Raw genomic sequence first — 16,829 nt, forward strand, 5'->3', positions numbered from 1 at the left:
CAACGTTACGTCGGATTATAGTAGATATTCCGAAAAAAAAAAACAAAATAAATGTTTATTGTGAACAATAACAGTAAGAATAGTGTTGACACGTTTGTATATGTATGCTGACTACAAATGACACACAGCAGATTGAGAGTTTTAGATCATCCACTAAACAACTTCTTCCTTTTTAATGCTTACTAAGCTAATCGTTGCATTCGTACATCTTTTCTGTGTGCGTTTTGCACCAAACCGGCCTAAATTGAGCATGTTGCAGCTCAAATCAACCTTCCGGTTCCTGTCACTGACAACCTCATCGTACTAATGGTACCAGCGTGTGTGTATGTGTTTGGTAATATATATGAATCAGTTGTACTTTTTAATTTCCTTCACATAATACATTCATCGAGAGTTGTCGTAATGAGAAAATTGTCTAAATAGCCAATCGAATCTTGTAATACACGGTTTGTGTGGGTTGTAAGGTTTTTTTTTGTTTCCGCTCTGTAGAATCCACCTCAAGACAATATGATAAAACGTTTTATTATAGATATTGTAAATTCAGTACCTCTTGTAGAAAACCCTGTTTGTGATCCATGTTCGTTGACTTTTCATCTCTCCCTAGCATCAAATGCAACACACGATGGTTTCTTTTTTTAACGTCAGCCTGACAATAATAATTGACAGCTTTTAATATAGTATTTAAAACAAAAAACAATAGAGGAATTTTTCGAATATTTTAACTGTATATAGTAATGAAATATAGGATCAGAAATCCGATCCACTTACGTATAGCGCGCACACAAAAACTACACTGAAAACATTCTGATTAGTGTTCGAGATGGGAAAGCTAAACAAAAACACTCACTACAAGGTAACCAATGTAATAACGTTAATATAAACTCTCCTCATATTCACAATCTATTTAATACATTTATGTATATAAAATATTAAAACATAACAAAAAATTACTTTGGACCTTTCCATCATTTCTTGATTTGTGGAATAGTAAAGACGTAATAGGTTCTTCCGTTCTTTTAAAGTCGTCTGATGAAAAATAATAATTTTAACCTAAAAATTGAAGGAAAAAAAATTAACAATATTTTTGATTTGTGTGCTTCGTTGACTTCGGGTTATCACCTATCATCTATGATAATTAATTTACGTCCGATTATCGAATAATCGTTTGGCCTTTTAAAGTTTGTTAATTAAGACTTTTCGTTGAATTTGGACTAATATATGCCTACCGTTCCTCTAGTTCTGCCACTCTATCTCTCTCTCTCTCTATCTGTTCTACTAGCACTCCAAAAGAGTGTTTTAGAACTCGCGCTGCAGCACTATCACAGTGCGAGCGTTTATACTTATCTGCGCGCAACTCGATGTCAAGTTCGTGGAACTCAAGTTCAGTCAGTTTCGAGTGTTCGTGCAGTGTACGCAACGAAGCTATCGACCCTGGATTCAACCGTCTGAGTAACCCACCTGTTGCACAGCCGGGTTATGCTTAACATCACAATAGTAGGTTTACGTTTGCCATCATCGTTAAAATGCTATCCACCAAACGTGGAGCTTCTTTTCACTTTTCTTAAATCGCCTAAACCCGACATGGATGGCAGGATGCTGAAACTACACTATCGGACGTACTCATTTTTGAGTTAGCTGCATTGAAACGACGAATGCTCAGTTTGCACAGCAATGTTTACACGCGGTGTGAATCGAAATCACTCCTAGCCTTACTTGCTTAAACGCTAAACGGGAATTTATGGCAGTCTGCTTTTGTGTGTGTGATCTTTGCTGGGTTCTGTTTGCATTAGCTGTATATATCGTCGATTCTGATCATTTGCTTTCATTCCTTGTGATAACCTCCTGGTTTCCACTTCTGCCCATTAGTTTATCGCATCACTAAATTTCCCTTTTTTCCATGTGCTTCTTTCTGAAAACGCAGAAAGGTTGTTTTGTGCCGTTCTTATTTTCTGTTTCACTGAAGATCAAAATCTCTAAAGCAAAAACCACGTTCACGAACTTATTCATGTATGAGTTTAACAGTAATTTAAACGTCCTTGTTTCACTTATGCGCATTTAAATGGAATTTAAATAATTAACTAAGCAAAAAGAAAAAAAATCAACAGCCATATTGTTTTAAATGTTAAGTGATTTGCTTTCCACTAACAAGTGCCCTTTTCTGTCTATCGGATGAAAGTCTCACTTTGGTTTTGAACGCTCTTGCATGCATCGTTACGCTATATCTTATAGATTGTAAAAGTCAGTGCTTTGACGCTTCGTTATCGCCGCTGCCAATTTAACTATAAGTGAGTGATTGGTTATGGGCGTGTATACGTGTATGTTTATGTTTGAAGAAGGTATTACCAGTGCCATAAAAGGGGTCTCCACGCAGGTGACAATTCGAAGAAAAGAATAGGAGCATTGTAAATTTGAATGTGCGTGTTTTAGTATAAAAAGGGTGCACGTGTTTAATAACAAGTCGTAGAATGACGGTTTAATAGAATACATCTACAATGACAATTGTGTGGTTTCACTCTAATAGCGAAAAATACTCTCATTTACGTTAACTTTCTCCTACCGTGCTTAAACCATAGCCTTACATGACAACCAACGCCGGTAAACTGTTCGTTCAAACATGACGTGCTTTTTTTAATTCTACCAGCAAGTTAATTGTATACTGTATCCTTCGTCCTAGTACAACATGACTTAAAGAATTTTTATGGCAAACGTTATGAGTTCTGCAATACACCACTAACGCAAGATGAAAAAACACACACACTATTTAAAACGTGGACCATTGTCCGAGCTGTAGGAACTAGGTTGCTTACTTAAATTCCACTCTCTTTTCTTTTTTGGACGAGCTTCTTTAAAATGTTTTGTACGCAACTAGGTTGCTACCAAACAAACAAACCTATACGTCAGTTTCCACTTGACAAATGTTGCTGTAAATAACTTGAAAATCAGTTCGAAAATGCTGAAATAACTTCAGCTCGCCAGGACCTTCTGAGGATGCCAAGAAATGCCGAGAAGAAGTCATTCAAATGCTGCGCATTTGTTTTAACATTTTGCACAACTACGTGGGATTGTCTGTTCGCAAAGGTGAGCGCAACTACGCCACAAACATTTGGCAAGTGGAAGTAGAACATAATACAGACATATCAATTGAAACGATCTTACTTGTTGCGTGCTTGTAGCACACAGTTCAACATACGTTATATGCACAGATTCGCATGAAGCGATAAATAGCATGTTTGCTATAATGCAGCACGCCTGTTCTCGCTTGTCCATGTATTTACTTACACACTATTCCATATGTTGCCGGTGTTGTATGTTGTGTAGCCTCTCTGCAGCCTTAAACTAAAACATACACAGAAATAACAATTAGAACACATTACTTTACATCCCTTGTATATGTAAATCTCGCTACTTACCGGAATCGAAAGCACTTGGACATATAAAGTTCATTAGCTCCGTGTCAGACATCGAGGTTAGATCCGAAGCTAGAACACGAGACTCTTCCACAAGTGATACCTCCTGTGCCGCATTGAGACCGATCGAATCCATCGCAATGGATGCACCATTGTTCTGTTGATCATCTATATGCTGAGGCTCGACCGTAGCGACCCTGTTGACCGGCGGTATCTCACCTGCGCCGCTAGTTACGTCGCTGCTCAGATGTACACCCATTGCTCCCATAACCGACGCAGCGGTTAACGGTGCTGAGGTATCCATCGGTTGCTGGGCTAACTGACTGTTCATTAACAACCCATCGCACACAACAACCGAACCACTAACCATACCGACGTCCATTTTTTCTGCTGGCATCTGTTGCTGCTGTTGCAGCTGCTGCAGATGATGGTGCAACTGTTCCTGTTGTTGGAGTTGTTGCTGCTGCTGAATTTGTTGCTGCTGTTGGAGTTGTTGTTGCTGCTGTAGTTGTTGTTGCTGCTGGAGTTGTTGTTGCTGCTGCTGCTGCTGCAGTTGTTGCTGTTGCTGTTGTAGCTGTTGATGCTGTTGTTGTAATTGTTGTTGCTGCTGCTGTTGTTGCTGTTGCATTTGTTGTTGATGCTGTTGTTGGTGCTGTTGTTGGTGCTGTAGTTGTTGCTGATGATGTTGATGCTGCTCCTGTTGCTGCTGATGGAGATGTTGTTCTTGTTGTTGCTGTAACAGGGATGTGGCTGTAGGGACGGTCGGCGCTAGCAGCACATCTTGCTGTTGTAACATACTTTGCACTACAGCAGCATCATTCGGAACCGTCAGGTTAGAAATATCTAAAAGGGCAGCTTGTTGTTGCTGCTGCTGCTGGACGTGCTGTTGCTGCTGCTGTTGTTGCTGTTGTTGCTGTTGCTGATGCTGCTGTTGTTGTTGCTGTTGTTGCTGCTGCTGCTGCTGTTGCTGCTGCTGCTGTTGCTGCTGCTGTTGTTGTTGCTGCTGTTGTTGCTGTTGCAAACATTTCGCTTCAATTTGTGTGGCAATAGCGTCATTACATGCAACCACCATCAATTGACTTAGCTGTATACTGGCCGGTGAGGCCGAGGATAGTTGCGGTTGTGCTTGGGTCTCCGTCTTGATGATATTTTTCAACTCGCACTCGGACGGTATGGCGGGTTTCGTAGCATCTATCGACTCACCGCCCATATAGTTCGTATCCATCAGCGCCATAGACAAATTTTCACTGCCACAGAAAGTGGCCATGGTGGCGATGTTCATCACCGTATCGAAGTGCTGTGCACCTATCGAACCGCCACTGTTACCGCCACCTCCAGCACCAGGACCACCATCGTCACCAAGTGGCATGTCCAACATGTGACTACCATTAGGCAGCAGCGACATGGATGATGAACTGTCCTCCATATCCATGCTCGGTTGACGGACGCTTCTCCGACGATACAGAATGCTTGCGTCGGTCGGTAGCGGTCTGTACATAACACCGTCCAGTGAGTCCTCATCTACCATATCGCTACGGCTACACTCAGGCTCAACCAATTCCGCTTTAAATGCTTCTGTGGTTTGTACCTGCTGCGGTGATGATAAGGACACCGAGTACTGCTGGTCGCTACCACCACCGATCGTCAAACCCGAATGGCACTGCGGTTGTATAATACTTACAGTACCTCCACCGATTGGTTGCAGCACATTGATTGGTGGCGGCATTAAGCCTTTCGCAGCGATTTCGAGCGGTGTAGAAGTTCTCAAAAATATTGGCCGATTGTCGCATACATTTGGCTCATCGAACGGTGACACAGCTGGGAAAGTTAAGGGTAAGCAAAAAGAGGGTAAAACGATGAAAGGAAACAATTAACACTTTACGGTTGAGATGATAATATTAAGTACGAATCTAATACTTCGCTCAACATACGCTAGCAAAGAAGCTACAAAGCACTCAATTCGCTAAGAATACTGGTTCGTTTTCGAATGCCTGCAATTTTCTACATTTAAACACTACCGTCTTACTACTACTTATATGTAAATCATATATGCCAACTACACTAACAATCATAATTTAGCACAGAAAGCTAATTTGTTGCAAATGGGTAACATTCCATCATACAATGCATTGTTTTGAGATGATTAAATGATAATATCATCAAACTACAGAATAACATGATGTTGTGGTATGCCTTGTAGTGTACCGAGCATCTTCTGTTTGTACTAAACTTGATGTATAATATTATGTGTGAGTTAATATTTTGATGTTTCATATATTGCTTGCCGAATACAATAGTACTACTTAAAATAAAAATTAGACTAACACATAATCGATAAAAACAGACTAACGCAACGTATAAAACATAGTCAACAATCACTACCAAACGTTCCAAAGATGTACTACATTGTACTAAATACAATCACGCTAACGGTGAAAAAACGTCTTTTAACGGAAACAAACAAACCAGACAAAATACTCATAGAGTAGTTTCAAGCTGAACCATAAATCAAAACGATCAGCAATCCGTACATTTTCTCGATGATGTATGAACAAAATTATAGCAACCGATACATACAACAGAAACAAAATGCAACGGAAACGGCATCAAACGGGAATTATCTCATCCTCTTTACCTTCACCTTCACATGTTGTGAGCAGGTGCCTTGACTTCTCTTTAACCCAAGTCTCATATCGCTTCGGTATGCTTTTAATTAGGCCAAACATTTTAAAAGAAGATAAAAGAAAGATTTCTTTGTACTATATGGGGATAAATTAATGAAGATTGAGTATTTTTTCAGTTGTACTTGTCACACCCTGCTGATTAAAGCTTCCTATTAGTCTAGGTATTTATTTTATAATTTTTTTACTTTAAGTTACTTTACTGCTAGGGAAGCTTGAAGTTAGTTAATTATCTTTTCACAAGTGAATGACCATGGAATGGTGAAGAATATTTGAATTTTTAAACATACTATAGTTCATACACAACTAATAAATATCTTCAGTTGACAACAAATGTTTCCTAATAAGTTCTTAGTCGACATACACGCCACCTACTGGTCAAACGATCAATAAGATCAATGAAGGATATTATTGCACAAGAGAAGGAGAGAGAGATAGAGAAATAGAAGATCCATATTCATCTTGCCCGACAGGATGTACCCACCAAAACCGAAAAGAAGCCAAATAAGTATACCTTCATTGCGGTTGCCGTTGCAGACGAAACGACCGGCAGTTCCGTTCGGTCCCGGCAGCTCACCCATTGCTGACGATGAGACGACGGTTGCTGCAATCGCATTAATGGCCGCATTAGCGTTCGCCACCGCTAGTGCACCGTCAGCGTTCGCACCAACATTAACGGTGGCGCCATTTTCCAATTCGGTACCGTTGCCAATGGCGGCAGCAGCAAGCTCGCTAAAATAGTTGAGTGATGTTGGTTGGGATTGTGGCTGCTGCTGCTGCTGTTGTTGCAGTTGTTGACCAACGGTTGTATTGATTCTGTTACGGCGCGCTGGCGATGATACGGTTGCCGCACTGAGTGTCGTATGTTCACCTTTCGGTGTGTAAATAAAGTCATGCGTTTCGCTCTTTTTGCCACTAGATACGATGTACATTTTGATTGTGATCGGTTCGGTAATGTCCTGCCGTTCGTACGGTGGCACTACGCAGATGAGATGTACCTGGAAACAGTGAAAAACAAAATGCTAACTATCATCCAAATACAGAAAAGTAGATGAAATCGTTTCCGTATCAAACTGCTGGTATAGTGCAGACGGATAGCGGACCTGATTTAACAAGAAATACAAAACCGATCTTGGAATAAAATTTTGACCTGGTGTACTGTCACGAAGCGAGATACCGAATTTACCTGATTTAGATGTTCCTTATCGGGGATGACCGATTGCTCCCAGGCCGTTGTATTCTGCACAACCGTGCGTGTAAATGCCGACTGCGTTAGCATACCCTTCGACCGCTGGAAGACTACGCGCGTATCCTTGAGGAAGTTTTTGCCAATGATAAACAGCTCGAGTCCACCCTCAACTGGGCAGGAGATTAGTGACTTTTTCAGTATTTCCGGCACACCCGGTGGTTGTGCTAAAATGCACAAAAGTTAATTACGATGCAATAGTAGAAGTAACATTCCGGTCGTTTACGCCCCAAAATAAACGTAACGCAACGTAACGATACTCACTGCAGATGATTTGCTGCGAGCACACCTGTAGCATTTCTGCCGTACCGTCGTCCCCGAGAATGGTCGTGCGGAACACCATCCGACATCGGGTTGATTTTTTCTTCGTGCGTGATGCGGTCTGATCCGGAAACCGGTACTCGACGTCCACGTTACGTTCCTTCAGTATGCCGACACAATCGCACGTTACCGTCATGTTGTTTTCCGGCTTCAGCTGTATCTCGATGTACTTCGTACCGTTCATGTTGCGCTCGATGCAGGGTGTGGAGTTCTTTCCCGATACTTTGCACGCCTGGTAGAAGATGTGGGGCGAGGGTCGTCCAACATCGGAACCGATGTACACCTGCAGTGCGGTAGGTTTGGTATATCCAACGAGCCGCACCACCGGGAACCCATTGCCGCTGCGATCTTTCACCGCACCTCGGGAACCTTCCGTCTGGTACCTGGCCCGGTGTTGCTGCTCCGGTTGCGTTACAATCTGGAGCTGTACCTTCCCGTCCCGGACACTGGCATGTGTGGGCGATCCGCCCGGCATACAACTTCCATCGTTACCAGCCGTTAACCGAAACGGTACGTGTCTACCCTCGGCACCCAGTCCAGATCCAGCTGTGCTGGAGGTTCGATTACCGCTGGGGTGGTTACCCGACCGCGAGCTACCAACGGAGGCACCCTGTCTGCCGGTACAGTTCGCTAGCGAGGGCGTACTAAGCGTTACGGTTGATGAGATCGATAACGGCGGGGAGGATCCTGTCGCGGGTGATAAACTCTGGGACAGTGGAGACCCCGATGTGGCAACCATCCTGTACGGGAACACCAAGATATTGATAGTTTTGCATTATTTTTAGCTCGCATCATAAACGAACGCAGCACGGAATGCGGATTAGCGCACAAAGGCAATGAATGGTTGTTATTGCACATTTGGATAGCAGCAATTTGCGATGTTACCAAATTGATTACAAATACACAACGTTGCTCCAAGTGCTTCCATCCACTGTCTACTACACTCGATCACTAACTGGCGTGATGTATTTATAGACTATCAACAACAACCAACAACACCTCATTCAATTCTTGAATATGTCGAAGGAAATGTAAAAATAAATAAATGGAGAAATGAACGCAAATTGAACATGCCCACCCAATGCATACGGTGGACACTGGTAGGGACGCATGTCAAATGAGAGAGAGAGAGAGAGAGTGTGTGTAAGTTGAGGCTTTATAGTCTGCTGCTACAAAATGCAAAACCATACGCGACAAAACAACGTAACGCATATGCACTTATTAGGCGGTTTGCACGCGCATCGCGACGCACCGTTACCGCTGACCGTTAAAGTAGCTTGGGTGAGAGAGATCATCCAGTGGAAGAAGGTCGTGATAGTTAGATCCGTACTGTAATGACTCGGGTGCGGGTTCTTGTACCAGGCGCAAACAACAACAACAGCATTACAATCAAACACCACACAGATACGAGCAATCGCTGGGTAAACCGGGTTTGGTGTGTGTGTGTGTGTGTGTGTGTGTGTGTGTCTGTATGCGGTGCGTGTCTCGGTCGCGACCGCAATTAACTCGCAGTTAATCATTCTGAGAAAATCAGCGAGATCTATCTCATTCATCCATTACGTATCGCTTGCCACACGCTCTGTGTGCACAAATGGTTCTCGATCGCTTCCTCAATCGTAATATGGGATTTTTGAAATCGAATAAATATTCAATTTACGAGCTTGTCGGAGTTTAACGTGCACGAGGTGAGGTGCACTATGAGAGCAAAACCCTACCTAAGGTGACTGGATCATCTAGGCGTCTAGCAAACTGCCACCTGTAGATCAGTCGAATTATGTATACTGAACCACCCGGTTCTACGATCACAGCACGCTTATTATGGAACTCTTTTATAAAACAATATTGCACATTTATTGCATTTATTGAGTAAACCCTATGCTACTAAGCGGTGAGCTGTCAAAGCTGTCAAAATTGGTTTAATAATACCTTTTACACCCGATTAAAACAGGTTTTGAACTAAATTAATCTAGAATCGTTTAGTTGAAGCATTGAAAATCATATTTCACTGGAAATTGATTGATTATAGTTGAGTTAACCTATGATGTATCTGATTTCTTCTTTACTTATATTCACTTTCCCAACAAAATGTCAATACATAGATTTCGTTTGACTAACCATGCTTATGAAAGCGTACGGTATAGACTAAATAAACTAAACAAGTGCACAATCTGTGTTGATTAATTGAAGAATATATACATAACAAAACCCCCCTATACGAACATTACCCGTAGGGCTAATTATACCGTAACCGGTGGTGGATGAGAAAATTTCTGACCCAAGGCACTGGAAATAGATATTTATAGTTTCACCGTACATCTGGTCGAAGTAGTGTACGGCCCTTTCTCCCAAATATGCGGTACAACGTATAAAAGAAAATGACCTTCCATGGTCCTGGCAAGGCCGTAACGTAACACCGGACAACACACAACACGAAGACGATCTACCGGTTTGCTGACGTGCATCAGCATAAGATTGGGAGTGGGAAATAGGGAGATATTGATTATACTTACTTCCTTCTAACGTTACTCAAGACACAACGGGGTGACGCGTGTTTGATTGTGGAGATACGATATGATTACGGACGGGCACTTTGCCGACTGTACAGCAACACACTTTCTCAAAAACTTCAAAACTCACTTTTTGCTAATAGATTGGCAAAACATTCGACACTGCACTGGAGCACCGAATAGGCACCTCATATTGCAGAGCGATGACAACAAAAAAAGGCTGATACTGAGCCGTGTGACGTTTGTTTGTTCACTAAAAACCACTGGATTCTGTATTGTGTGTGCTGCAGGTGTGTACACTGACGGTTTGCGGCACCGTAAAAGTGTTGTTTAGTTTTGCGCAAATTCCCGCGTTATTCGCGTGCTTCGGGACGTATCAGTAGAAACACCGTGCACAGGTCGAACAATCCTAATGAGCGGGACCCCGCTAACACGGCAGCAACAACTGTTGACGGTTGGGCGATGTAAACAAGACTGACAAGTTTAGCGACTGGATCAGTGGCGAGCTTCTGTGTACCTCCCTCCATTTCAAACACACATATACCCAGGGCGATGTACTAATCGATCTTGTCCCACCATCATCATCAACCTGCTCTTTCTCTCGCTCTCGCTCTCTCTCTCTCTCTCTCTCTCCCACCCCTACGTTCATCATCTGAACTCTGGATGGCTCAATGAGTCTTTCTTTCTCTTCCCTTCCCTCATATGGAATGTCTGAGCAAGTCTTTCTTTCTCCCTTTCCCATGTGTTGCCATTTTGTCGAGTCACGATTATGCCGATGCCGAGACATAACTGTGACGACAAAGTCCGAGTATACACACATATCTCAACGTGAAAGACAACGCGCCTAGACGGACAGAGACCCAACTGTACCTAGAAGTAGCCGTCGATGAGAATGGTTGCTTGTTTACCTGATAGAAGACGGAAGTACTCCCACACACTAGGATGCCACACATGAAAGTCAAAGAAGCCGAGGTTGTCCACACCGCTCTTCACAAACTAGTAGCTCTGCCCTGGTTCGATCTACTCTGGGCATCTTCTCAGAATCTGATCTACACCGTGCCGGACAGCTGCGGTGCTGATAAATTACCCCCTAATCTACTGCAAACGCACCAACCCACACTAGGGTGAGTGAGTCACAGGAAACTAGGAAGGGGACGGAGACGAAGTAGATTATTCGTTTCGTCTCTTGGAGATCGGAGACCCTGGTGTGTAAGGCACCTGGAAACAGCATTGCATGTACAATAAATCATAACCGTCCGTGTACCTTCACTGCTGTGTTCTCAGTCGCTATACAAACGTACATAGCCAAATATTAACTGACTTGGTGGAAACATGTTTCTACCACCTACGTTGATGGTGATGGCCACATCATTCCACAGGACATTTGATATCTAATTGCAATATCTATCACCCTTTTCTGTATCTGTACTATAAATTACCTTTGGTGAGTCGGAACCATTTCTCAAGAAAATCCCTGGCCGAAAAAACCCAAGATCTGTGTCCCAATCATCAGATACAGGTATGTTCGTGCAACCAAAGCATCCCCGAGACCGGTTAGGAGTGGAGTGTGATAGCGTGTGAGACAGTACGTAGCAGGAAATAGCATTTGCAAATGGCGCCAGTCTGGCGACGTCATTGCTGCGAAGTGCAAGCGGGGAAAAGGGACACGCAGACCGACACCAATGCTACCAGGTAGGCTGCGTCACAAGGGAATTCCTAAGGCTTGTCCCCGGATGTCTCGGTTATCGGGTGAATAGTGAATAAATTATTGATTCATCATCTTACCGCCCTTAATATTAAGCGAGTTGCAATAAATTCAACTCTCGCTCACGGTACCGTCGTCGTCGTCGGGTGTCACGGCAGACGGCTTCCTCTGCGTGCGTTAACAAAACTATTACAAAACAAACCCTTGCACAGTAGGTGTGCGTTCCTTATCGCAATGATTCAATTGGAAACCAGGGGGCTGTTGTTTGTGCGAAGCAGTAACCGCTTATGTCTGGCAGGGCCATCTAGCAAAAGGCAATGTGTATCTGTTGGAAGATTGTCACAAGACATCTGTTCCTTGGTTTCTTATCAGCACCGTAGCAGACGCTGGAGATAAGATCGGTTTTTGTTTAGACCACCACAAAGGCCGGTGGGATGGGTCTACAATAAGACTTGTAGCAAAATATCCGAAAATCTTCATCTTACTGGCGATGACTGATCGCATGACAGCTCAGTAATCGCCGTACTTGAGGGATGATAATTCTCCTTGGTATCGTGATCTGTATCTTTCCCCCATGTCAACAGTGTGTTTTATATCTTAATTAAGAGTAAAAGCAACACTTACCCACTGCTACCTGTCTGCTGGGGCTGCTGAGGCTGCTGCACTTCGGAGCTATATTGAACGATGGACGATGGTTGATAGCTGTTCGGCGACGCACCGTACTCGGCCGCCTCCGTTAGTTGATGATGTTTGTCGTGCTCGCTGGTACTGTCACCACTCTGGTCAAAGCCGTGAATGGAATCACTGGAATTATCACTGTTCGTTGTGGCGGCGGTAACAACGATCGGTGGCACAGCGCTGTGACGTGTAACCCGCCCGGCACTTCCACCGACGACCGTCGGCAGCGACTTGCGGCCGAGACACGGACGGCTGCAGGCCTGCTTCGCACCGAGACTGACGGAGAACGGTTTGCCCGGCTGTCGTTTGCCCGACAGCCGTGGTACCTTGCGCTTGACATTGATCGTACCGGGCAGGTCCGTTCCAACACTGTGCGCTGGGTAGCGAAGGACAATGGACGTGTTACGATCGATTGGTCCACCTGTCCTGGTAACACTGGTGAACTTACCAACGCCCGTGTTGCTACCGGTCTGCATCGCTGTCAGTCGCCGTTCCGGAGTTACCGGCAGTGAGGGTGCATTCGCTGCAGTGCTTAATACATTACTTGGGATCACATTCACTGTAGTGGGCATTGTTCGCCCAGACGTTTTCATTGGTTTGCTTCTTTCCCGTTTGTGTGTATCCATTGTTTAGTTTTCTGTTTAAATGTTATATGGAAATTGCAATACATTTTGCATTTTAGTACAATTTTTTTAATTTTAATAACTTAACTAAATTCCAAATTATGGTATGTGAAAGAAACATGTTTTTTTAAACTTAATTTGAGGTTGAGATGGCAACACTGTAATACATAGATTGATAGAGAGCGGGAACGCGAGCACGGTGGATTGATTGGTTGACGGGGTGATAATAGTATACATGGGAGTAAATTCTTACCCAACGCGGTCATTCTAAAACTACCCACGTTTAGGAGCAGTCTATGAGATTCAGTTTTGCTGTTGGATCTGTTAGGAAAATAAAGAAAACATTTACCAATTTTTAACTCTCATGTTTAAAAAAACAAGATTCTTTTGAAGCAAAAAGGTATATCAGTGAGACCGGTATATCTAATAGGTGAAAAACTTCATCAGTTCCTCAGTTTATCTTTTTTGAAGTAGACTAAGTAACTAAATAGCTCGATTAAGACCTTGCTGAAACAAGGTCGAAACACGTAAAAACAAAAACTAGTTTGAATTAACCCCAAAAAAAAGCTTCAAAACATCATTAAGTCATAGTAATCACTCCTTGAACTAATGATTGCATACATTTAGGCAATTTGGCGCATTCCAAAACAATAAACAATCGTTCCTCGATCTTACGATTTAGGTGTACACCAACTACAATTTAATCATTAAAATATATCGGAACTACGGAACGGGCGAAATTGTTGTTATTGTGATGCTATTATCCGGGGGTTAACAACAGGTTGCCAAGGCTTGACACATGCTCACGGAGTAGGGTGACTGGTTTCACGCCCTGCCCCTGTAGTTTTCGCGTCTGCTTGACTTGACAGTTTGGTCTATCCGGAAATAGATTTTCCATTCCCAACTTCCTACCGTGCGAGACGGGATTCCCACAAAACCCGCTCCTTTCGAACCTCCGGTTGGTAAATGAGCACATGGAAACAGTAGTAGCCCTTCTTGAATGGGCGGTGACGCCCAATATCGGTTAAAATCTGAGTTATCTGAGACACGACAGAGAGAAACAAAGATAGAGACGGCGTGTGTGTGTGTGTGCGTATGGTAAGGGTAAGAAGAAAGGTAAGGAATATATCGGTGGAAGGGAAGAGATATCTGTGGTTTGCACGAATAATTAGTCCTTTCTCGTGCGCTACCTCTCCTGGGAAGCATAGGAAGCTTTAGCTACATTCACACATCTTAAACATCCAAGAAACAAAAAATTAACATATTCCAAGGCTAGGTGTTCCGTTCAACATTAATCTGGTTAAGACCTGGGAGTGCTAAATTCTAGCACGAGACAAATCTTTCAACGTAATTCTGCCGAATGGGAAGAAGGGAGCTAAACAAATTGAAGTTCACGCATTAATCCCCTAAATTCATATTGAACATGTGTAAACGATCGAGCGAGTTGACGACGATTATACAATATATTAGCTCGATTATTGTTTTTCACGTCAATTTTGTCGAATTTGTTTTTAATGGATTTATCCAACACAATAATATAATTATGCTCAATTTCGAAACTGAACTGATGGATAATTTTGACTGCACGACACAGTATTCGATATGCAATCAACAAGATACAAAACAAAAGATAATTTAATTGGCAATTATAGAAAGACGATTGCATTTGCTTGGTTTCTATTGAGCTAGTTTCGCAGTCACCGAGTAGCTTAAGGGCACTGTATAATTGTTTTGCATTGTGTCTTGTTCATCTTTTGTTTTAGATTTTCTTCATTGCTTCATCGTCCATCATTAGCTTGCTTTATGTAGGTGCGTTTAAACAAACAAACAGATTTAACGAGCTTAGTTTTTTTTAGAAGAAGCTACACAAAAGACAATTGCCTTAGACTGGCCATTCTTAGGAACAATTAAATCAAACGCAACTACCAAAGGAAAGTTTTACATTTGTTTGCACACTCCTCGGCTTCGTTTCGTTCTGAAGGTGAAGGCGCCGAACGTATCGAAGCAACAGGTAAACAAACGTTCTGCCAAACTGCTTTCTCCATATGGGAGTGCAGGACGGTTGGCCTGCCTGGCACAGTAACAGCAACATGCAACAAACGATGAAACTTTTTTTTTAATAATCGACCCTACTATGGTGATTCAAACTACTTTACCCTTGCCTACGTAAATACACTCACTCAGAGAGAACGGTTTGAAAATGTTTTCACTTGTGCGTTGAATTTAAATTTGAATATGAATTTTTATAGCATTTTTGTTCTTCATTTCCATCAATTTGGAAATTTTTGTTCTCGTATTATATTAACGCATCCTTTAACTGCACCACAAAACCACAGGTTTCGGAACCGGCGACGAATGCCATATTTTACTAATTAACCATAACCCTCTAGCTGTCAAAGTCTCTCCGGCGGATCTCTAGCCTCTCACGCACAGCATGCACGAACATGTCCCACGCAAGAGATCGCCGTATGAAGATCTGCGGGCATACCGAACCATGGACCAAAATAAAGGACCCGCCGGATGATGTACGCATACACTGATTTGATTTGAGCACGGTACATAATATTGTTCCTGCCAGGTTTGCCGCACACTCACGCACGCAAAAACAAAAACCGAACCACAACATAACTTACGCGTGGTTAAATTTCTACACACATTCGCCACATTTATCCATAGAGAGAGAGACAGACGCACACACACAGGGGGATCACGTGAAATGCTGATTTTACCTTGTTAGATGTTTTCTCGGCGGCTGCTGCTCTACTGCTGTTTTCGATAAGCACGTTGCACGTAGTTTGCGCTAGCGCCAAACCAACACACACACACCTGCACGCGTACATACACGTGTGAACGTTTGATTGAGAAACGCACCACGAATGACAGCTCCTGACATGGAGGATGCGCCATGTATGCCAAAGCGAGATGCATACATGCGTGTGATTAAGGGTGGTTGTGCATGCGTGTGTGTGTGTGTGTTTCGCGGGTGGATAGGATTTTTTTGGGACTCGAAATGTTAACAGAACCAACTAAAACCTGATAGCAGAGCAGTGTAGCAAATTGAACAACACACAAAAGATTCACTTTCATGCTGCACGGGAACAGGGCTTCCCGTTATCTCACACTTTTTGCGGCGATTTTGTTGTAAATCCTTCACATTCTTAACACTGGGGGTGGGTGCACTTTTATGCTGGACGATTTGCCCTTACGCACACCATCACACCATCAGCTGCGTTTTTCTGTAACGCATAGCGGGTACCCTCCTTCGGCTGACATTGGACAAAATCTAAAACCAAAAAAAAAACATCATTATTTTATTACATAAAACTGATTAAAAAAATAAAATTAAATCAATACTTACATTTAACATGCTTCGCTCGCGTAGAAATTACTGTACTTATATTACGTCTGTCAATATTATTGCTGCTTATGCCGTCCTAGTTTTCTGTCCGTTTCCCACTATCCAACCGAAATATGCAACAAGTTGAATGCGTTTAATTGCCAATTACAGCAGGGTTTTAGAGCAGTGACATTTTTAGTGCAATGTATAAAAACAAACCGGGCGTGAAGAAGCTGTAATGGTGTGATTTATGAAACAGAAATTCTTTTTCTTTCCATTTTTTTCCATATATCACGTCACGCGACCAACCGGCGGAAAAGGATA

At 42.8% G+C, this 16,829-nt stretch overlaps 1 protein-coding gene across 5 annotated transcripts; it reads right to left on the bottom strand.

Moving 5' to 3' along the window:
- Positions 1–15: 15 nt before the first annotated feature.
- LOC125766285 (nuclear factor of activated T-cells 5-like) lies at positions 16–16,784 on the bottom strand. Of its 5 annotated transcripts, none has more exons than XM_049432088.1 (8): positions 15,898–16,784; positions 13,422–13,489; positions 12,492–13,182; positions 7,599–8,395; positions 7,275–7,501; positions 6,603–7,086; positions 3,411–5,225; positions 16–3,336 (listed from the first exon to the last, which is right to left on the bottom strand). In XM_049432088.1, the coding sequence occupies exons 3-8, from the start codon at positions 13,169–13,171 to the stop codon at positions 3,332–3,334; spliced, it is 4,008 nt and encodes a 1,335-aa protein (XP_049288045.1). In that variant the 5' UTR covers positions 13,172–13,182; positions 13,422–13,489; positions 15,898–16,784; the 3' UTR covers positions 16–3,331. The 5 variants fall into 5 exon arrangements, with proteins under 5 accessions (XP_049288045.1, XP_049288071.1, XP_049288052.1 ...); XM_049432114.1 differs by having other exon boundaries at positions 12,492–12,921; positions 12,994–13,489; XM_049432095.1 differs by lacking the exon at positions 15,898–16,784 and adding an exon at positions 15,802–15,850.
- Between the last annotated feature and the right edge of the window lie 45 nt (positions 16,785–16,829).

This window comes from Anopheles funestus, chromosome X (assembly GCF_943734845.2).
Source record: "Anopheles funestus chromosome X, idAnoFuneDA-416_04, whole genome shotgun sequence".
NCBI lineage: Eukaryota > Metazoa > Arthropoda > Insecta > Diptera > Culicidae > Anopheles > Anopheles funestus.